We start from the raw sequence: 22,920 nt of genomic DNA, 5'->3' as shown, positions 1-22,920 counted from the left end.
GAGCCTCGAGGGGGCGGGAGGGCTGCTCGGCTCCCCCCAGTCCCGCAGCGCTGCCGCGGGAGGACGGACGGACGGGCAGACAGACAGGAAGGTCCAGGGGCAGCTCTGTGAGTACGGACTGTTCAAGAACGATGCTCAGCCCACTGAATCTACCTGATCCACCCAGGGCTTAGCGGGCTCCTAAAAACTACGATGTTGTTGTAAATACGCAGTTAGAGAGTGGATTTTTTTAAAGTCAGGTGGTCGGAGCTTCCATAGCAAAACGGGGCTGTGGCTGAAACAGCGCTGGTCCCAGGGAACGGCCCAAAGGCACCGGCCCGCACAGGTGTCACTGGGAACGGCGCTGCTTCGTATGGACGAGTCCCAAGTGTGGACGAGCCTGTGCGTCCCGATGGATCTTGGCGCGCAGAGGGAACAGCTCCGAGCCCGGGTCTCCTATCACCCCACCTGCCCCGGCCGCTGCCCCGGTGCATAAAAGCGCTCACGACTGGCATGTTCGCAGTGAACGGGTGGGGTTGAGAGGGAGGGGGTCGTCCTCCGCCGCTGTGGCCGGGGAAGCGCCGCCGGGAAGTGCTGCCCGTGCCGCCCGCCCCTCCGGCCCGGGGGGAGCCGCTGCTGGCGGGAGCAGCCCCCGCCCGCCCACCCGTCCGTCGGGCTCCGCGCCCGCCCCGCACCCGCGGCACCGGCACCGGCACGGCGCGCCGCCCCCGCCAGGTGGCGCTGTTGCCCAACGGTGGCGCCGGGCCCGGCCGGGCGGCGGGAGCTCCCGGAACGTTCCCGGGATGCGGGGCCGCCCCGGGGCTCGGCGCGGGGCCGGTCGGTGTGCACGGCGCGGCCGCGGCTTCCCTGCCGCTCCTAACTTTTTCCTTTTTTTTCCCCTCTCCTTTTTTTCTGTCACGTTTCTACGTTCGGACACTGTTACCGTCACACATCTCTGTTCAGCGCTCATCGTCCCCCTTTCCCCACCGCCCGTCCGGGGCCGCGCAGTCCCGAACCCCCTCACCGGCGGAGCAGCCTCGGCTCCGGCTCCCCGCGCTCGGCGGGGGCGGGCCGGGGCGGGGCGGGCGGCGCGGAGCGGGCGACAATTGGCGGGTCGGGTGATGGGCAGGCGGCGCCGCCCCCTTGGCAATGTCTATCGCCCGCCGCGCTCCATGTAGGCACTTATTCCGCTGGGATAGCGCGGCCGGAGCGCTGCGGTGGCGGCATGGCCGGGGTCCCGATCTGCACCCTCCTCTCGCTCCTTGTCGGCGTCTGCGGGGCCGTCACCGGCTCCAGGGTCTATCCCGCCAACGAAGGTGAGATTTGCCGGCGGCCGCGCTCCGCGCCCCCTCGGTGGGACCCCGGGGACAAAGTTCTGTGCCCTGGGGCTGGCGGCGGTGCCGTCCCCGCACCGCTCCGCTCGCCGCCGGTCCCGCGCTGCCCCCGCGCTGCCCCTGCCTGTCCCGCGGACCGGCACAGGTGTCTCGGGGCGGAGCGGCCGCCGCACGTTCTCCCGCGCTGCCCCTGCCCCGGCCGGGCCGAGCTCCCGGGAGCGGTGCCACCGCGCCGGGGCGGCCCCAAGCCGGGAGGGCGCCTCATTAAACCGGTTCTCCCGACGGCTCCGCACCGTTCCCCGGGGAGGAGGCGCAGCCTGTTCTGCGGGACCGTCCGGCGGCAGCTCCCCGGGGGAAGCCCGCGGGTGTCCGCGAACCCCCGCCAGGTATTTCGGTACTCGGCTGCCTTCCAGGGGTCCCAGAAAGTACCAGTTTTCCGCTCGTCGCCGAGGTGCGGCCGGAGTCCCGGGAGGCGAGGGATGTGGTGTCCGGCACGGCGGGAGCGCTCCCAGGACGCTCCGGTGTCCCCCGCAGGTGTGCCGGGATCCGCCGCTCCGCGCCCGGGAGCGGCTCCGGCGCACTGGGAAACGAGCGTGCCGTTCCTCAGACCTACCCCCGAGAGTTTCCAAGTGTTTTAGGATATTGGTGCGGTCGGAACTAACATTTCATTTCGAGTGGAAGGTGGATGCGATCGTACTCCACACATATGGAAATGTTCAGGTAAACCATTTATTTTAATACCGCCTTTCGGCAGCGGGAATTTAATCTGTTTTATTTGTACCTTTCTGCAGTTACCTTGCTGGATTCCAGATCAGTTCAGGGAGAGCTGGGGTGGATAGCAAGTCCCCTGGAAGGAGGGGTAAGTTTTAAATCGCTATCTGATCAAAAGCGTAAAGGGGGTGATTAGTAACTTTCAGAGGGGTCTAATGGCTCGATTATTGTTGATTGTGGTGAAGAGGTCAGATTTCTTCCTTGGCTTACCAAGTGAATTACTCTTTGTTGGAGAAACTCTATACTCCCTTTGGATAGTTCTGTCATGGAAGAAGTGGAAACCAAAAGGGCAGAAAAGAGGTTTCAGAATTAGGAGATTGGTTGAGGCATGGGGTTAGATGCCTATTTAAAACTGAAATACCAACAAGAAATGCGATCTGCTGACTGAATTGGCATTCTTGACTGCTATTATTTTATCTGTGGACTGTCGCGGCTGGGAGATGTTCAAGGCAATTGCCGTTCTATTTCTGGATGAAGAAGTAGGGATCAATATACACGACAGATCTTTGGTGTAATGGGACAGTTGCCCTATTTCAGGGTATAAACATAATGTGTTTTGGTCTCTGAACAGATAAATGCAGCACCCAGCGCTTGATGGAGATTCCTTGGAGTTTCTATGCAGTTTTCAATAAGACAATTTTAAGAGAAGGTTGCTGGAATGCACTGCCCAGTGGTGATGTGATAATGTTAAAAGGTTCATTGCTGGGGCTTAGAGCCCCTTTGCTTAGTGAGCTGCATGCAAGGTAGCTTTGCTTTTTTGTTTAGCTTTGTATTAGTGGATGGGCATCTTGCTGCTCCCTCATCTGTGCCCCGACCGGTAGGGTGCCCAGTGCTTCTGTGGGAAACTCCTGAGAATGTTGGACTTTGGAGTTGCTGGGATCTGGAGGAGACTGTACTTCACGGGACTTGGGAGTTTTGGGGTTTTTTTCGAATAAGCAATTAGAAAGGCTTTTTCTTTCTTCAGATGAACAATTAAAGAAAAATGCCAGCAATGCACACTAAACATTAATGTGAAAAAAAGAAAATCTCAAATCCTTTAAATATTAAATGGGCAAAAGCAGCTTAGAATCCTTAAGCAGAATTAAGTAAGTCAAAGTCACTGGAAAAGAAAAGTGCTGAAAGATCAGGACCTGTGCACAACAAAGCACTGGATTCTTCAGGAAACCTACAAATTTACTTTGTTTTTCTTGTGTGTGCGTTCCCACTCGTAATTAGAAGAAGCAGAGCTAAGGAAACAGCAGTGAGCGGAAGGAATCCGAGGTTGCGTTGGCTGGTGATGCATTATGCATAAGCTCTGAATAACCATAACGTGAGAATGGGGGATTGTTTCGCTCCCCCATTGTTGTTCTGGGTGAACTTGACTACAGTCCTGGCTTGTGCTCTGCCTGAGCATACTGTGCTGTCCCCAAAACTCGTTTTTTCAAAGAATGGGGATGTGATTGGCAGGCCTCTGGCAGCGACCACGGTGCACATTCACTGCTGATTGCAGGCAATTGCCCTCACCTTTTGACAGTGTGGAAAGGTACAGCTCCATCTCGGTGAGAGTCGGGCTTCCTTGTTAATCCCGCACCCTGGAATGGTCGGTTAATGAGACAGTCTTTCATATGGCTCTCCAAGGGATATCTACCCTGTGTATTTAAACACGACCTAAAATACAAGTTTTAATAAGTCGGCAGTAGAATCAATGATCAGAGCACAGCTGTATATTATTAAGGGCTGTTGGATTCCCGCTTTCCCCTCATGTTTTTTCTGAAAGCACCATGGAAGCTTGAGAAGGAAAAGTGTGCTCTTATTGTGGACGTGACTTGTTTCACTAAACCTACATACGTGTGTTCTATTTTTAAGCCTGTAGTGAAAAATTTAAGAGTACATGGTCTGTCTCTGAGATGCAGTGCTTGGAAAGCATTTACTTTAACTTCATATGCTGCAGATCTGTTTCAAGCAGCAGAAATGAGCTCCCTTATTCGTGGGAAGATTCTGTCCTTTGGTGTTTTTGTTTAACTGTGTATATTTTATTGTTTATTAAAAAAGATATTTTTCTAGATCCATACTACACTGTTCCTGAGGTGTGAGGGTTGTGTGGATAAGAAGGGCTGTAGATAAACATAGTCGTTTAGCAGTGACTAGCAGTAATCAAATATATAGTAGCCCTGGAGGAATTAATGAACTACATTATAAATGTAATTAATGATTTACTCTTGCATTTCACAGTTGAAAAGCAGGTTTTGTGCCCCGAATGTTTTACTCTGCATCATTAAACTGTGGGAAGAGTTGAATTATAAAAGTTAATTTCAGCTTGAAAGCAAAAAGTTAGTTTGACCACATACTTAGTTTCAAGTCATTTACAATGGCTGGAATTTTAGGGCTGTAGTTATTTTCAGCTCTGTCAGAAAGACACACTTAGGTTGGTTTTGTGTTTGTGTTTATGAGATAAGAAACCCAACTCTGTATATTTGCCTCTTATTCAGGAGATGGGTGTGTTGAAAACCCGATCTGAAAAGTTGCTGAATTCAGTTGCTGTCTGTCTGTTGACCTCAGCGGTCTCTTTATTGAATCCTCTAGCAGCATCCTCCATTGTGTAAACGCACTAAAGGAAATCCTATCAACAAGTATTATTTCCCTCTGCTTCTTCCTTTCTCTTGTACCACACACAATATAGATAGCGTAGACAATCTGAAGATAAGCAGAATAGAAAGTGATGGATCATAAAGACAATATTCTAACAGTAAACTAGCTCTGTGGCAGCTGCAAATTAAACAACTCTGTCTTCTTACTAACAACATGTTACACTTTACATTGATAGATGACTTTTTAAGATTTATTTTTTCCTTTTCTCTAAAAAAGAGCGACATGCTGAGTATTGATTTCCCCCCCTCCTTCATTTTAATTTGCAGTTATCTCTAGGCAGCAAATAAAATACTATTCTTTCTGCTCCTAGTGACTCATGGTGCTAACTGCTGTCATTCTATAAACGGATTCGGCTAAGCTGGAAGCTTTTTAAGTAAAAATCACTTGCATAAGAGCAATCCTTGTGAGAAGAATGCAGGATATTATACAAGAAGCCCTTTAACGCTAAGAAGGCTTCTGTTTATCAAAGCCATGGCTTCAGTAGCTCTGAAAAGCACTTCTGGGAAGTCTCTTTAAAGTTATTACTGTTTTCTAAGGATAGTTTTATATGCTTCATTGTATTGCCTGCAAACCTAGTCAGCATATCATTATCTAATATTTTTTTATAAAGAAGGATAAATTGAATAATATAAATGGAAGTGTACTTTTTTTTCTGGAAAGATTTTTTCCCCCCAATGCCTCTACTTTCCCTTGTCTCCCTACCAGCAGAGCACTGCCATAAACTTTCTTCTGTTTATGATAATACTTAAACTATTTTTTTTCATAACTGTTGAGTATGTGTGCTTTCCTTTTCTAAGTTCAACATGCTGAATTCGTGAATCTCTTCTTTCCATACCCTCCTTGGATTACATGTATTGTTGTTTCATAATCATGTTGCCTGTTAGTTTGGCACTTCTGAAGATGTCTGAACTTGATTTGAGGGGTGTAACAGTTTTGAAGCATGCTGCTACCTTGATCTTCCAGCACTTTACCTGTCTGTTAACCTTTTTGGGTTTTTGATTAAAGTAATGTAGCTATTTTCTGACATTTCCTCCAGAAAAATATGTCATAATCCTTTATTTCCACCTTCCCACTAACAAGAAACTGTTTGGATAACAAAGTTGTGGTGGTGTTGCTGGTAGATTGGTGATGTTGTCTCCTTTTACCTGTTGTTGCTTCTCTTAAGTGCCACCAAGTCAGGGACACAGTTCTCTGCAGACAGCTATTTCTGCCCAGCTCTGAAGTAAAGAGGGACTGCTAAGTCTCTGGGTTATTGGTAGCCCAGGAGAGTAGTTGGCAGCTTAGAGGAATAGTAAGGGGTGTCTCATGCTTTTTGTGTGACTGAGTCAGGCTATGACACATGGATATACCCATATACAAGACAGGTTCCTTGTATTAACTGCTGCAGAGAAAACACTGGGGGTCTGTGCTGCACTGTGAGTCTGAAGTCCTGCATGTAGCTCTGATGTAAGCAGGGTCCTGTGGACTGAACTGCAGTGCAAATAAACCTAGTCGATGGAGCTTGGATTGGTTCAGAGGGCCTTTAAAACACATGCTTGCTCCTGAAGGCGTTCCTTGATTTGGAACTTGTTTCTCCTGAACAGATTCTTCCTTTAATGTTCAAGTAGTTGAGGTCCTGGCTATGGCTTGGTCTGGTGGTTTGTTTTCATTTCTTTGTTTGTTTGTTTCCCTGTAATGGAAAAAGTGCAGATTGTTTGCTGTGAAACTCTGTTGTCCCTTTTAATACAGATGTATTTTTCTTGCCCTTTTCCTCTCTGCAGTGGGAGGAAGTAAGCATTATGGACGAGAAGAACACTCCGATTCGCACCTATCAAGTCTGCAATGTGATGGAGCCCAGTCAGAATAATTGGTTACGAACTGATTGGATTCCCCGTGAGGGTGCTCAGAGGGTATATATTGAAATCAAGTTCACCCTAAGAGACTGCAACAGCCTGCCAGGTGTCATGGGAACTTGCAAAGAGACTTTCAACCTTTATTACTATGAATCAAACAATGATAAGGAGCGTTTTATTCGAGAGAGCCAGTTTGCCAAGATTGACACCATTGCTGCAGATGAGAGCTTCACCCAGGTGGACATTGGAGACAGGATCATGAAGCTGAATACAGAGATACGGGATGTGGGACCACTCAGCAAGAAAGGGTTTTATTTGGCTTTTCAGGATGTTGGTGCCTGCATTGCTTTGGTCTCTGTTCGTGTCTTCTATAAGAAGTGTCCATTGACAGTTCGGAACCTGGCACAGTTTCCAGACACCATTACTGGGGCTGATACATCCTCTCTGGTGGAGGTTCGTGGCTCCTGTGTCAACAACTCAGAAGAGAAGGATGTGCCAAAAATGTACTGTGGGGCAGATGGTGAGTGGCTGGTGCCCATTGGCAACTGTCTGTGCAACGCTGGCTATGAAGAACGCAGTGGTGAATGCCAAGGTAGGATGAGCCATATTGTACTCTTCATTAGGGCTTACTTGAATGTATAATTGAATCAGAGATGAGAGTAAATGGAGTGAAGCCAGTAATTAGCAGCCCCATGGGATTTAGTGGGACAGAGGGGTTTAATGAAAAAGTCCAATTGCTCCAGGTGGCAAGGCTAAGAATTATGTAATGTAAAACAAATGACACTGCCATAATAGGCAGAAGGTGAAACACATTTTCTAGCAGGTGTCTGAATTTGATTTGGCTCATGATAGTCACCAAAATGTGAATGACTGTGTAACAGTGCAGTTGAGCTACTGTTGTTTGAAGAGACAAATCTTTTAAGTGAACTTTGTTAAGGACAGAAAATTCGGGCAGAGTCTCCTTTGGATAATGCTGTGAGTTAAGAGCCAGTCTGGGAGGCAGGGACAGGAGTTTTAGCTGGATTACTTTGCTGCTTTGGGAAGTGGAAGTCTTTGGTGTTTTACTTGTTGCAGATTTTTAGCACTAAATACCCTTTGATATTTGACACTACTGCCTTTGTTAAATATTTTCATTTCTCAGAGAGTCTCTATTGCCAGTTAAATAATAGAGATGGTAGGATACTCTTAGAAATGCTAAAAGTCTCCAATTCACCTTCCCCCTGCCCCCCCCCATCCTGTGTGCTGCAGAATTGGGGATTAAAGTGTGTATAAAAGACATATTATCGTAAAAGAATAAACCTCAATACCTATATTCTCTGCACCTCCCTTTTCTGGAAAAGGGAGTTGTAAAAGATTATGGAAGGAAAGAGGGGAGTTTGTAAAGAAAGTCTCTTTAGTCTCTGCTTCTAAACTCTTGTTCATGTAAGCTTAAATTAAGATCCAACTCAAATGGATTCTTGCACAGGTCAGTGAGCTTAATTTTCCTGGGTGCTGAAATGAAGGTGCTCAGCTCCTTAGGGGATTTGGAACCATGATTTTGGTAAAGGTTTTTTGGAGTCTGTTGCCTCACATCTTACTGTGTTTTTCACTAGGTCATTTTTTTGATCTTGAGACTGAGAACAAGTTAGTGAAGCAAGTAACTGGCTGTTACTATGCTGGACTCCTAAGAGAATGATGTCTTTTGAATGTCTTACTTGATTTCTCTTAAATAGTAATCTACAGTCAATATGAAGTTCATTAATAGGTGTTGAAGTTAAGCTTTGTTAAGAAGCACTACGTGTAAACTTCAGCCTTAATTACTGCAGTTTTTGCTATATGACAGAAGCTTAGGTATGATATAGTGGCAGAAAAACTGCTGTGGGCTGTATGGAGAACTGAAAGATGAGCAGCACAATGACAAGGTGTCCTGTCTGGGATGAATTACACTCAGTTTTTTTGGGGACTTTTTAAATTTTTTTTTAATTTTTGAAATTCATGAAATGAAAACTTGAAAACCTGTTTATCATGACGTGTGGGAACCTGTGGCTGTGGTACTGACTTAGTGCTGTAGGGAGAGCTTTTGGTGGCTGGGGAGATGCTGTTACTCTTAACAGCTCAATAACTTCTGGGCAAAGTTTCTTGACACCTTTACAGTCTGGCTTCTGAGAGGAGGAAATGAATGAGGGGGAGTGCTTCTTGGTTTATTGCACAGGGATTATTCTGCTTTCTCCTAAAGGCCTATTAGGTCAGCACTGGGTCGGTCTTAACTGACACAGATCTACCATTTTCCAGCGTCAGTGGCCCAGACGTGATGAGCTAATTGCCTAACAGATCCTCTGTTGTTCAGGGAAAAATCTCTGGAGGTTTTACTGGTGGGCAGTGGTTATACTGGCATGCATTTTAAATTTATTTTTGTAGTGTTGGACTAGACCTTAGAGATGAATGCCCACTTACCTAACAGGTCTCAGCTGCACCTGAGCAAGTTTGCACTCTGGAAACCGAATTTTCTGTTTCCCAAATGCAAGGAAGATCAGGTGATGCCATAGTGACAAAGGCAATAGTAACATTCTGTCTCTTGGGCTCTGCAGAGTGAAGTTGGCCTGTGCTAGTCATTTTGAGTGTATTCAAGCCAGCACATAATTTGAAAGTGCTAAACGCATTTCATCAGTGGTTATTTGTGGTTTCCTTTTCTTATATTTGCCGTTCTCCAGCCAGAACAGTTTTCTGGGAAGTTGTTCTTGATGAATTCATGAAGCTCACCAGAACTGTGCTGCTTCTCTCTGGTTTTTAGCAAGGCTGTTAAAGCAGTTTGGCCTTTGACAGACACCACTGAATGAGGTTTCCCCTTTGCTTTCCTGACTTGACTTCATCGTTTACCAAATGTTCTGCTCTGACAGGTTTTTGGAAGGGAGGAGGAGGATGATGTAAGGAGAATTCCTCTGGTTTTGGTATAGGGAATTCGAGGAGGGGGGGGGGGGCGGACAGACTTTGAGTCTGTAAAAGGGTGCTGGTCTGGGACTGGAGCTGGTGAGCAGGTTCCACCTCAGTTGTTTTTCATTAGGTTGACTGTGGCAGGACAAATACAGGGAAAGGTCAGAGGTTGTCTGTTTCCTCATCCATCTTCCCTTGTGATCCTAGGGTCAGAGTTAGGATTGATTAAGATCTTAAATGTTTGACAAAAGCTCGGTGGGCAGAAATAGTTTAGGCCAGTGAATTGGGGCTTTGCACTTGTTGGGAGATCCACAGTTGGTATTGGAACTCCTTACCCTCTCCTGGGACCTGCTCCCTGCCACAGTGCTGGGGCAGACCAGCTGGCACTTGGGTTGCCCTGCGAGCTGCTTCAAGTTTGCTCAATCTCCTGATTTTTAAATAATGCATTTTCCTTGAGCTCCTTTTGCTTAATTTCTGATGTGTGTGTGGGAAGCATAATGGAAAGCCACTTCACATCCAGAGTTATTCCTGTAGTGGGAGTTAATGACTTTCTGACCTCAAGTGAGATTTTTAAAAAATTGTGTCTGTTGTGTTATGGAGGTGTTTGAATATAATGACAAAAAACTGTCCTTCCTCTGACTGCTCCTTTTTTTTCTAGCTGACTTTATTGCTGATGATTGGCTTACTGAACATACATAAGTGTGTGTGTATGTATATATGCAAAAACCCAGGGCAGGAAGGAAAATGACCTAAGTATTAACTCCATATTCATTTGAGAAGCTTCACAGGTGTGTCATGGCAGTGGTTCTCCTGATGAGTAGAAATATGAGGTGAACACTTGATTCTTTGCTTCCAAATGAACTTGAAGCTGTGAACCTAATGCAAAAAAAAATCCAGTTTGCTGTGTTTTTAAAAAAAATATTACTGTTTATTCTCCCTCAAATGTTCTGTGTTAATGGCTGCCCATTTAGAAGAGCATAAATGTGGGATATTGTTGATGGAACAAGACTATCCCAACTAGTGGCACATCTCAAGGCTAAGGCAATTAGTGCTTTAGGGCAAAGCTGAGACATAAAGTAATTTTCAACTTCTCTTGTATGCATGATTGTTATGTAAATTGTTTTGTTATACATTAATGTAATGTGGTTTGGATTTAGTTATGATTTCCTTATGATAAAACACATATCTTTCTAACTCAAAGGAATAGAGGGGGAAACAAGCAGGAAGGGAGAAAAGACAGATTAAAGAAGCAATAGACTGTAGCCATCTGTGATGATTTTGATGCTGTGAAATTACAAATCTCAATTTTAGACCTGCCATCTAGTATAAATATCTGAGACAGTTGAGATTTTTACTGTGATATTGTAAAGGTTATGAGAGCCAACAGCTTTGTCTTCATCTACACTTGCTTTTTCTGAGTTGTGAATTGGCCAATTGGCAGAAAATCCAGTGTCATTTAAAGTATCGCTCAGTCCTGGTTTCATATCACTGCTGTTTTTAGAATTTTCCCTCAAACTTTGATAAGAGCATCCCTAAGAAGTAATAATTTGAATGATAAGATTCTTTTTATCTCAGAGGCTTTGAAGAGTGGCTGTGATCATTGAAAGCAGCAGTTCAGTTTACATCAGAAGGGTACAGTCTAATTATATGTTTTTCTGTGGTAAGATTTTGGATGGTGGGGTTTGTAGGAGTGGGGAAGTAAAGTAATTTGTGTATACTTTCCCACTTTAGTCATAGATAACTTTTTTGTCAGTATAGCACTGATGTACAGTCTGGCTGCACAAAAGGGTAATCAGAAGGGTGACTAAGACTGTGCAGATTTGAGATTTCAGAAGGATTTTTTTTCAGGTTGATTATTTTTGGCAGGGGGAAAAAATGGATAGACTCAACATGTTACGTTTTAAAATGAGCTGAGAAGATGGAAGGTACCAGGCGGGGCATGGGAGCGATACTGAAACACAGTCTGTCTGAACCAAATTTAGTTGGTTCTCCTCTCTGTTGATTTGGTTATGATGTTATGTTCTCATGCAGCTCAATAGATTTTCCAAGGGTTGCTCCCTCTGGTTTTTATTTATTTTTTCTGTACCACCTGGTGCATTTGACAATCTTCATTTAAATGTCACTGCAGACTCTCTATTGCTTTTCTCCTGCTTGGCAGTCTCAGAAGTCAAGTTACACTTGCCAGGCAGTTGTCCCTTTATCTATTGCTTGGAGAAGGGCTGGGATTTCTTCCTTCTGAATTCCTGACAAAATTTCTGCTACTACACAGGGGAGCAATATCTGGTCCCTATTCTGTGTGTTACTTGTAAAAAGCATGATCCTCAGAATCAAAGCCAGATGAGCTTTTGTGGTGCTATGAATTTCATGGTAGATCTGGGTAGTCTTTTGTGGGATATACAGCCCATCTTCTGGGTCTTGTGTGTGTTCTTTTGAGGGGAGAAAAAAAGGGGGTTGGGGGGTGGGGAGAAGGAACCCCAAACTTTCCAGACAACTCTTCTGTGTGATGAGTTCGGTATTTAGATCTTGCCTGGGTAAGGGTTATTATCTGTCTAATAATATGCTCCACTGAGCTTGGTCTTTATTGTGCTTGTGAGAAGTGATTAAAGAAATGCTCAGCAGTACACTAAGGTCTTTGAGACTGCATTAAAAAGCCCCCCAAACTTGTGAGATAAATGTCTTATCTGGTTTCGTTCCATTATGCCACATCCTTTTCATATGTTGTAGGGAGCAGGTGAGGTCACTCAGTTTTGTGAATCAGAGACAATTAACACTCCCATGACTAAATGGCCATTTTATGAATATTCAGAACCTGCTTCACCTCCCTGGGAAGCAAACATGTTGGTTCCCTTGGCCTTCCTTGTGCTAGAGACTAGGGAGGCTCTCCCTGTGAATGGGGATTGGCAGCTGTCGCCTGCTTTGCCTTTTGCATGCAGCAAATTCCTCATTTACATCTTTTGTATACACCCTCATGCAAAGTAGCACACCCATTTCCCCACTTCACAAAGGAGATAAGAGCTTCCTTTGGAAACGCCAGCCAAAATCTCCTTCTGTTTATGCAGAGCTCAAAGATTTGGATTTTATGCAAATAAATTCTGGTTTGGGTTTTTTTTTATCTCTTTGTTTGAGATTGTGTAATATTTGCACAGTGTTCTCCTCATGTCTGAGATCTCCTCTGAACTATGGCAGACTGTCACTCTTGCCCCAGTCTGCAGCCTCAGACTGGCCCGTGGGAAGGTGCTGTGCTCCAAAGCCTTGGGCCTTCTCCACACAACCATGGCTGGGGATGGAAGTGCCGCTTCTTGTGCCTGGTGGGGCTGCAGGTCCTTGTGTGTCCTCTCCTTAGATGTTCACCAGTGACCACCAAGCCCTTCTATAGCTGCATCCTCAGCTTGGCGGGTGACCAGCTTCAGGAGGTAGGATTCCCTCTTGTGTGCCTGCGTACATGAGAAGCATTGCACTTTGACATCCTTTGTGCCTTGTACCAAGGACCTGCTCAGGCCTGGTCTAGTGCCCTTCCCTGTGCTGTCTGGGCTGCAGAAATGGCCTTGGCTCATGGTTATGGTGTGGTGAAAAGGGACTCCCATCACTTGGGTAAGTAAACACATAGAAATGCTCTGCTGTCCTTATTTATTGAAAGAAAATAATCTGTGAGAAAAGTTCTGCTTTCTTAAGCCACATGATTATATGAGAACCCGTATTTTATTTTATTTTTGGTTTTAGTGGCTTTCTTTTCTTTTCAACTTTATTTCAACTTTACTTAAAATTGCCTTTGGCTTGAAATAAAGCTGAGGCTCATTAAATGCTCCCAAAACACAGGCTTGTTCAGAATGGATTTGTTGAAAGGTTTATTGATATAAGTTAGAACACATGCTGCATGAATGTACTATATTTCTTTAAAGTACTGTTTTTAATTTTGTGTCTTTATAAATCAGTGGTATGAAATCGGGACCCCGATTGTGTTGGGGCTACATCCTATGAGAAACCAGAAGGAAAAACATGGTTGTGGGGGGTTTTCGGTTTTGCTGGATGTCCAATTAGTGTTTAACTTGAAGGTAATTTCACTGGGGTAGTAAACTGAGCAGTGTGAAACCTGGTGGCATAATTAAATGGAGGAAAGGCTCTTTAAAATAACAAAGGAACGTGCAAAAACTTTGCTTTTGTCCTAATAGTCACCCAGAAGGGGAGGTCATGCTGTTTAAAGTACAATATGGATGGGCTATTAAGGTTTGGGGGGGGGGGGAAGCTGTGCTGTACAGTTGGTATTTGCTTTGGCTCATTTAGTCATGGATGCCTAGAAAAAACTCCATTTGCTGGTCTGCTTTTTATTTTTTATCTTGATGGGTTTAAATCTCGCTATTATTAATCTGTACCAAAGAGATGTGCTGGTAAAATAGGCCTTGTATTCGCTGCAGGCTGGGGCTACACAGCTCAGACTGTAGAGAGGTGGTGGTTTCGGCAACCTGAGCAAAAGGTGGGGTCCTGAGAAGGAGAAGATGGGATGCTCTTGTGCTGCAGCAGCTGGAGGATGGAGGGAGGAAGACGGGGTAACCTTCCCAGAGACTCACAGGATGTCTGTGATTGAGATAGGACCAGAGTGAAGACTAACTCTAGTGTCCTATGTCTCCTCCTTACTCGGTCACCTTTCTCTAACGAGGGACCTCTTACACGCTGGAACTCCCTGAAACATCATTTGAGCTAAGGTGATCAATAACTATTGCTTCTGCTCGTATATGTGAGTGCTTTGTACAGCCACACTACAAAGCTGCAGTACAGTGTCTTAATTAGCCAGATAATCCTGTTTGCTTGTATTTTTAAACTATGAAGCACTGGGTAATTATTCAATTCTTAATAGAAGGCAAATGGCAATGTAAACAATAATTAGGATGTTAGACTAATGTGCTTCAAAGCAAATTGGATTTTTTTTCATACCATTCAGCATGAAGTCCCATAAAGCTGACAATTTAGTGGCAAGGAAGTAAGTTCCATTTTGCTCATATTTTCTGGTGTTATCTTTTCATGCCTTGTTTTTGTGAATGAGTTTGCTCTGATGCTGCTCTCTGCTCCAGAACCAACGTCAGGTTGACAGTCAGCTCTCTCCATTTGCTGACTCTGTGCCTCAGCTTTTTGTCCCTCGAAGCCAGGGGTTAGACGTCAGCAGCATCCTGAATTCCCTCCTGTGCCAAAGCAGGTGAGCATGGAGGGATGCAGCTGGTGTGGCTGGCACTGGGCTCAGTGGGCCGTGGCTGTCCCAGGTCATGGTCCAGAGGAGAAGGAGCAGGCTGAGCTTGGAGACTTAAGCTCTTACTGCATCTGGGTTCAGCTCTTCTACTTGCCAAGCAAGGCTGACTTTAGCCTTGGAAATAAAGACATACTTGAAGGGAAATTCAAGTTTTCGGCTCTTTAATCTTTAAAAGCAGGGTAATACACCGTGGGTCAGAGCTTCAACTTATCTCCCTTAGCTTGCAGAGCACTCCTGATTTTCACAGCTCACCTTGGGATTTACTAGAAGCATGATGTGAGCCACAAACATAGATGCAAAACACTCAATCTCTGTTCTGTATGCGCAACTTGTATATGTAAGATATTTCAGTACTTCCACAGACCATTAATTAAATCCTGCCTTTGTATCCTTCCCTCACATTGTATTTAGCTGGTGATTGAAAACTGTGTTGGTAGCAAAGGTGTTAGTCAATAACACTGCTGGTTTCTGAAATACTTTAATAATGTCTCTGTCACACTGAGGGTTTTGTCTGGCCTTTGCCGTGTGTTCTCAGCAGTCTGAAGGGATTGAACAACTGCTTTTATTTTCCCCATTATCAGTGCTAAGAAAGGCCAGAATGTTCTCCAGTGTTGATGCTGAATTACAGAAATTGAATTACAGAAATTTAATTTTAACTACATTTTATTCTTCTGTGAAGTGTGTGTGTGTGTGTGGAATCAATGGAACACTTCAAATGTTACAACTGAATTTTTTCGATACTAATACAGGCTATCTTTATATTCAAATGTGCACTTAGAGGGTGTGGATTTTCTTATTTTAAATCTCAGAGGCTTTTTGCCAGGCCACATTTTAATAGCCCTAATTAACAAGTTTGTCTTTCCATACATCAAACATCTCTGTCTGGGGAGCTGAACAATACCGACCAGCGCTTCTGTGAACTTGGGGCTTGAATTCATTTGTTTTCAGTTTTAAGTGTTTTCTGCTGTTGAAAAAGACATCGCTGCTTTGAAAACAGTTTCCTTTTGAAGTGTCCAGCCTAGCAATGACTGAAGCGGCCACTGGGCGAATTAGCATCTTAAAAGGACCGGATCAATACCTTCCCCTCGCCTGTTCTCTGCTGGCGCTGGGCAACCCTTGCTCGGGGTCTGGCCAGCTGCATCCCTGCATTTCAGGGGAGCCATCAAGAGTGGCAGGGGTTGCATCAAGCTAAGACTGGTTGATTGAGTGCCTAGTCCCTTTCAAGGATGGCAATTTGAAAATGGATTCGAGGGAATTGATAGCTTTGGGAAGATCAGACAGCTTGTGTAATTATGAACAGGATTAGAAGGAAAGTGTAGGGAGAAATAGGAGATCAATTGTAGGGCACAAGTTGGCTGAACTCCTTCTGATGCTGGAGTATTTGGTTTTGTTGTACTTGGCTGGTGTGTGTAGAAGATTTCTTTGTGCTTTTTCAAGAGACACGTAAACACAAAAAGAGGGTGTGTGGGCAGTCCCTACTGTTTCACAGCTTGGGGGCAGTGGCTGCTGGATAAGTATAGCAGGAGATGCTTACATACAATTGTGTTTGCCGACAAACTGTAGAAGAAGGTTCTGGCTTCCCCAGTGTGTGGTCTGCAGCCCCAGCCTGGGTGCCTGCACACCTGCAGTGGCACCCGCCAGGAGCACCAGGTGGGATGCTCTCTCTTGTCCTTGGCTTTCTGGTTGCCAAACTCCTGCTCCCTGATGCAGGCCTCCCCTGGGCCTTGGCATTGCTCAGTGTCTGTGCCCTGGTGGGAGAGACAGCCCTTGCACCCAACCGTGGGAGTGGGGGCAAGCACTGAAGGGTCCTCCTGTGGCCGTCAGTGTTAAAACAATGAACAAGTGATTGCAGTAATCAAAATGGCTCTGGAGCTGTTCTGAAATGGAGACTATTTCTTGAGAGGCTTTCTGTGGTCTGGAACACCAGAGATGGGAGAAGATAAGAGTTCTGTTAGTGTTTCTCTTTAGTGGCTTTGGTGTTTGCATCTTGCATATCTGCCAGCCTTCCCTTAATCTCTGAAGTACCGTAAGACAGTCATGAGGTTGACACATTTTGTCCACTCGTAATTAGCCTGGGATATCCTCATTATTTTTGTGGTGATCCGTAGTGTCCAGGGTAGAGCTAATAAGACAGCAGAAATCAGGACCAGGTCCCTGTGCGCACTCCACCTACTCATTAATCAAGGACTCTGCAGTTAATGAGTGTAATTTCCAGGTAATATTTAATCTCAGAGTAGCAATAGTTACACTTAATGTGAAAGAACTTTTTTTGTGGTTTGTTGCTGAAGTCATTCCCATGGCACATTAGAAACTGTCCTTTGCTACTCCCAGATGTACTTCTGTCAGGCTGACCCAAATTTGGACTACTTCCAAAAATCCAGACAAAGTTAAAATATTGGACCCAGTACTTTAGGCTGGACATGACAGTGAGTACAGCACATATGCGTGTAGACACGGCTGATAATGTACACAGTTTTGTAATGCTTTGAGGTTCAAAGGCCTGTCTGTGTGGGGACAAAAGTTGAAAGCAATCAACTAAAAGGGTGAAGTCAGTGTGCATAACTTAAGGTACATCACTAATTACTCACAAGACTGTTTCCATCCTTTTTGGCTTAATCTACCCATGTGCAGATCCTTCACCCATTTAGTTGATTCACCTTAAAGTTCCCAATAGCTCTTTGAAGACGTGCTCTTGGTGCACAGTTTCAATATGCCCAGAATTAATGTACTTGGTAAGCTTGCATTCAACACACCCAATAGCTTGGGAAAGTGAGCTCAAAGGGTTGTGGGCACTGTGAAAGTGTCCATTTATAGTGTTGGGGTTCTTTAATTTGTGAGAGAAAAGAGAACAAAATCCACCTCCACAGTCACTCTCAGCAGAAGGGAAAGAAGTACAACCACAGCATGTCCAAGGAGGCCAGCTGGTTGCAAAAATGGGCAGGAGATGTTGTCCACTGTCAAAGAGCAGCACTGGCTGTGATGGAGGCTGGTGGAGGTGCACCACGGGGCTGATCCAGTGCTACAGGGAACTGCCCTTGTTCTAACAGGAGCAGTGCACTCCCAAGAACAGTATTTGGCCTTACCATCTCATCTCCTTCCTATTAGGCTGCACTGAAATGGTGACTGTGCAAAGCTGGTCCTTTTAGTTCTAGAAGAACTGTGATTGGGGTATGAGAATATGCTGAAGGAGATCTCCTCTGTGTCTTTCCTGTTTGGTTGGACATTGGTTTGACTATCTGTGCAGTCAGAGAAGCCTGTTGCTCTAACTTCTGCTGAGTTTTTAGCTTTTTCCAGTTCACTGTGGGGATGCCGGGGAGCAGGAACTCTGCCCCACTGTATTGCTCTGCTTTTTTAAAGGTCACCACTAACTCCTCTTTCTTGTGGTTGTGTGTTTAGCTAGACTTCTACAGCCATCATGCTAATTTGACCTCTCCATACACCTGTATTAAAGTTTGAGTTAAAAATGTACTGTAGCGAAGGAGAGACATTTTTCTGTGGGATTGTTGAGCTCTTTGAGAATGTTGAATGACAAAGTTAACTCTTGTGCAAACATAGTCTTTTATTTGACTTTGTAGTTTGCCCTTTGAAATACAAACATATTTGTGTCAATCAGCAAGTCTCCCTTCCGGAGTTCTTGTTGACCCTGTGGAAAGAAATGTGACTGTGCAGTTATTAAAGGTGAGGCCATCGCTTTAACAAATGCTGAGTAATTACTATTCGCTCCTCTCTGCGCCTCTGCCATAAATGACGGTGAACTGCCCTTCAGCCCAGCTAAATAACAAGGAAGATTCTTGTTCAGAAGGAAGAATTCTTCAGAAATTTGCAATGTGTCAGAAGTATTGTGTCACAGAGACTTGTGGGTAGGGCAAAGAAAAAGGTTGTCTGTCCCAGCTTAGAGTGCAAGAACATTATTGTATGGGCTTTAAAATGCAGTTAGGTCAAATACTATTCCTGTGTCACTCAGAGTTAGTAGGAGTTGTCAAAGTGTAGAAGAGGGCAGAATTTGCCCATTATAAAACAATCTGAAATGAATATGAAGATGTGATGCTCTGACAACTTGCCTACAACTCTTTGATTAAAGGGCTGGAAGCTTCTCCTCTCCCCTGCCATGGTGTTGGCAGGAATCAGAAAAAGGCTCTTAATATTTCCCAGGAGTTTTTTCACAGTCTGGAGACTTAGACCTGGGTGGTGCCACTGCTCTCATTGATTCTGTCCAGGGAGGTTGTCAGTCAGGCAGTGAGACCTCACAACTATTTCTGGAAAATAACCCCTGTCCTCTGCCAGATACTTTTTTCTTGCTGTTTTTTTATGTAAAAACGCTCTGAAGAGCCAAAAGTGTGGTATGAATTTAAGTTTATTAAGCATTACTGATGCTCTATAGAGATTCAATCTAGATAGACCAGTGCTGATGTGACTTGCCTTTTCTTTCTGTATTAGGTTGTAATTCCTGTATCTTCATTCAATCTGTACATGGTTTCTCAAAATAAATTGTTTATTGCCCTGAGCACAGCATCGTGAATCTTGCAGGCAGACCTTCGATAACAAATAAGTCACGTGGTTAAGGGGAAATATATTTTTGAGAGCACTTTTCAGTTTGTTTCTTAAAGAGGTTTTTCAGAAAGTAGTGGATTCTGTTTTACCTATTCAAATCCACTACTGTACTTTGGCCTTGTTCCAGAAGGAAATAATTGAAGTGCTCAGTGTTGGCTTTTTAACTAGTCCAGACCTTCACTGATGGATTTATAGCCCCTAAGCAGGCTTAAAAAACTAAGGTATCCCTTCTGCCTATGTTAGTGCTTACTGTCCAGCTCACTTACAGGTGTTCAAAGGTTGGACTTGCTTAAAGTTGAAGCTACCTTGAAATGTCTCTCACCTTTCTTCTTTAACCAGAGGTGTGTAGAAGGTGGCAGTAAAGATGGAGCTGATAACAGGGCAGGAAGTAATGGGCTTATATTACAAAACCAGAAGATTAGGCTGGACCCAAGTTAAAAAAAAGTCATAATTACAGAGATCTGTAGTGCCAGTGGAGATGGTGCAGGGATGTGGGGGAGTCTCTCTATCAGAGGATTTTCAGAGTAACTTAGACATCTAGTGGCATGGTTTAAGTACAGGTTATCCTCCTGTGGGGTTGGGAAATAGACTAACTGGGGTCATGTCCATCCTCATCTCTTTTGTTAAGTGCTCTTGTGCAGTTGTTATGGGATCATCATTGTCTTGCAGCTGAAAAGTAGCTCTTGAGGTCTGACCTACAAAGGCTTGATCATACTGTCTCCTGACCTCTTTCCCTCAACAGAAACTTTCAGTCTGAAAAGTCTCCTGGCTGCTAAAGCTCTTGCTGTGCATTTCAGTTTTGTGGTTTAACCAGCCAGTTTCAGCTAAACAGAACCTTCTTTAGGCATCTTGGATACCCCTCTCTCTATCAGTTTGTTCCAGCTCTTCACAGAGGGTCACTGAACAGGCCATAGCTTTTCCAGCAGATCATGACTCTGAAAGAGGTTTGTAGCTTCATTTTCCTGGCCCTAGTATGTCCTTCTTGTCTGAGCCCATGGTGTGTGATGGGGATGCTGTGGAGTTGCCATGAAGAGCTCTGCCTGTTACTGGCTCACTGAGAAAGAGGAGCAGAAATGCTGCTCCTGCTTGGGTTCTCCCTCTGCCCTGGTGTGCAACAGCACCGCTCCCATTGCTTGGGAACAGCACACCATCTCCGAAACTTAAGTAGCCCAGACTAGACGCTCAGAGCAGCTGTGGTGCTGTGTGCCTTGCTTTGTGGGTCTGTGCTGTTTTTTGGATTAATTTTGCATTCCCTCCTATGCACCCGAGATATTCGGCAGATGGATCTCAGCTTGTTGAGAGATGGCCCTTTCACTCAGAGAGAAGCCTTCTCTTTGCATCTAGGTTGGTTTTAATGTGCAGCACATGTGCTCACTTAAAAGTTGAATAAGCCGGTAACTACTGAGGAGGTATTGGCTGCTCAGGTGCAGTCCTATATCTGTTGGGATGTGGAGAAGGGATATAAAAATTGTTTACGAGGTCAGAGCTATAGTGAGCCTTATAGCACCTTTGAGTTATGATATCATTACCTGAGCTGCAGGAACCAAGAAATAAAACCTTGTACCATGAAATACGAGGAGTGCTTACGATTTTGAAGTATAGAGAGGAAGAAAAATGTACAATATGTCATAATATTTTTTTTTGGTTCTGTTGCAGTGGGTTTGGTTTTGCTTACTGGTGACACACCTAGAATAGGTATAGCATTTGTTAATAATGTTTGTACAAGAGAAATGCTCCTTTTTACTAGTTCATTTCTTTTTGGGTCATGCCAGGAAAAATGTTCCTTCCAAAAAGGAGTAAATTATTCAAGATTATTTAAATAAACTTGCTATTATTTCTCTCCCTCGTACTTGCACTGTTGCAAGTCCAGTCACTTATTTTCATTTACCACACTGTGCTTCCTCTCCTTTACGTGAACAGGTTTTTTTCTGTCCTGTTGTAGAAGACATTATGTTCATGCAATATGAAAAGTTACACTAAAACATTGATGGAGTAGAGCAGAGATTGCTGCAGCAACGTTGATAAAGCAGATTATCCTCAAACAGATGAGAGCAGCTAGTAGTTTACATCTGTTATGAGACCCACTAGCAGTTTCTCAAAGACTAAAAGCAGTTGATACCTGTATGCTCCACAGGTAGTGATCTATCAAAACCTATTTTGGCAGTTTGTAGGTTGTCCTCTATAGATACCTGTCTCGTAAGTCACTTTGTGGAATTAAGTAACACTATTACAAAGTTACTTATCTGCAGAGTGAGAAAGAATTTAAAAGCTATGACCTAGAAAGAAGAAAGTATAGATGTAAAAACTGGAATGCATGTGGGATTTTGAACAGAAAGGTGTGCTGGTGACAGCAGGAGAGGCAGCAGGGACTCTTCTGGCAGAAATTTAGAGACAACTGCCATGATGAAAAGCAGTAAGTCACTATTTAGCAAAGTTGACTTTCGGTTTCTTCAGAAAGTGGATTTTGTGGTCTTGCTCGCTTACTGTTATGTCAATAACTTGCATCAAAACTTCCTTGAGTCAGAACATCTGTTGTGGCCAATGGAAAGATTCCCCTTGACTTTAATGTTCTTTGGATCAGGCCCAAAATGCAAATAGTTTTTCTCTCATCCTTTGAAGTCTTTAACATTTCATGGGCTCCCTTATGTTATTGGCAATTTGCACCAGAGGTATTTTGCATGCAAATGAAATTTCGGCAGTAACAATGACTGCATTGGTGAATATGCATGTAAGTGCACACACACAAGTATCAGTTAAGCAAATTTTACTTTTGCAGTATATCAAACTAGAAATTTCTTCGTAATAGTGGGTTGTTCATAGTATCTACAACTGCAATCAAATGTATTGACAAATACATGTAAAAGACTGTATAAAACTGCCTAAGTACATTTTGATACATCTGTATAGAGCCAATTGATTTTCCTTTTTTGTAGCTTGTGCATGTTAATACATGTTTTCTGTATGAAACTGGCATTTGTCACTAAGTTGTTAAAGCACTGTAGATGTCATAAATATAAATACTGTAGTTGAACCTGAATTTACTCAGGGTTTATTTGCCAGATCAAAGAGTAACTTCAACCTGCAACACTCATTTTGTTTGCTAGTGTAAATTCCCAAGCTTAGGAAAGTGTCAGAGAAAGACTATTCCTTTGAATTATGTGAATGCTAGCAAATCATAGAGTTTTTAGTTTTTAATAAAACTGAAAGTATGTTTTTACATGAGAGATTCTATGGATTTTAGTATTAACATTTTGCAGTTTCATAGAATCCTAAAGATGGTGGTAGTGCTCTCCTGGGAGTCTGCAATATCAGGGTAATAAAATATGACATGTTTACAGTGACCCTGTTTGCCTTGTATTAGGACTTCACTTTATCATGTAAAGTGGGTGCTTTCCTCCCTATATGTGTCCAGTTTGCCCTGTCTGAAGAACACCGAACCCTTATAAGGGGAGCATATTCACAGCTTGGATTGTCACCTGCCTTGGCCACTGGGGTACTCTTCCCCATTTAAAAGTCAGGCTTGCTTTCTTATCTGTTTAGTTTCATCCAGTTCTGACCCAGCCGTTCCTGCCTGAGCCCTTATTTGCAGGGCAGTCCTGCGGAATCCCAGCAGGCTGAGCTGAGGTCTCAGCCCCACTCCCTGTGGCACCTGGCCCTACCTGTCCTGGTGCTCTGT

The 22,920-nt window shown here is 44.3% G+C and overlaps 1 protein-coding gene across 1 annotated transcript in view; it reads left to right on the top strand.

Annotated features, from left to right (window-relative positions):
• The first annotated feature begins 1,154 nt into the window (after nt 1-1,154).
• Nucleotides 1,155-22,920, top strand: part of EPHA4 (EPH receptor A4) — a 104,959-nt gene continuing 83,193 nt past the window's right edge. Inside the window, exons 1-3 of the mRNA XM_071566907.1 lie at nt 1,155-1,295; nt 2,105-2,172; nt 6,473-7,136. Coding sequence (XP_071423008.1) covers nt 1,205-1,295; nt 2,105-2,172; nt 6,473-7,136 — 823 coding nt within the window. The 5' untranslated portion in view covers nt 1,155-1,204. The remainder of the gene's footprint in view (nt 1,296-2,104; nt 2,173-6,472; nt 7,137-22,920) is intronic.

The sequence above is a fragment of the Pithys albifrons genome, chromosome 11 (genome assembly GCF_047495875.1).
Source record: "Pithys albifrons albifrons isolate INPA30051 chromosome 11, PitAlb_v1, whole genome shotgun sequence".
NCBI classification, from domain to species: domain Eukaryota; kingdom Metazoa; phylum Chordata; class Aves; order Passeriformes; family Thamnophilidae; genus Pithys; species Pithys albifrons.
This window is presented reverse-complemented; position numbering and strand designations above follow the sequence as displayed.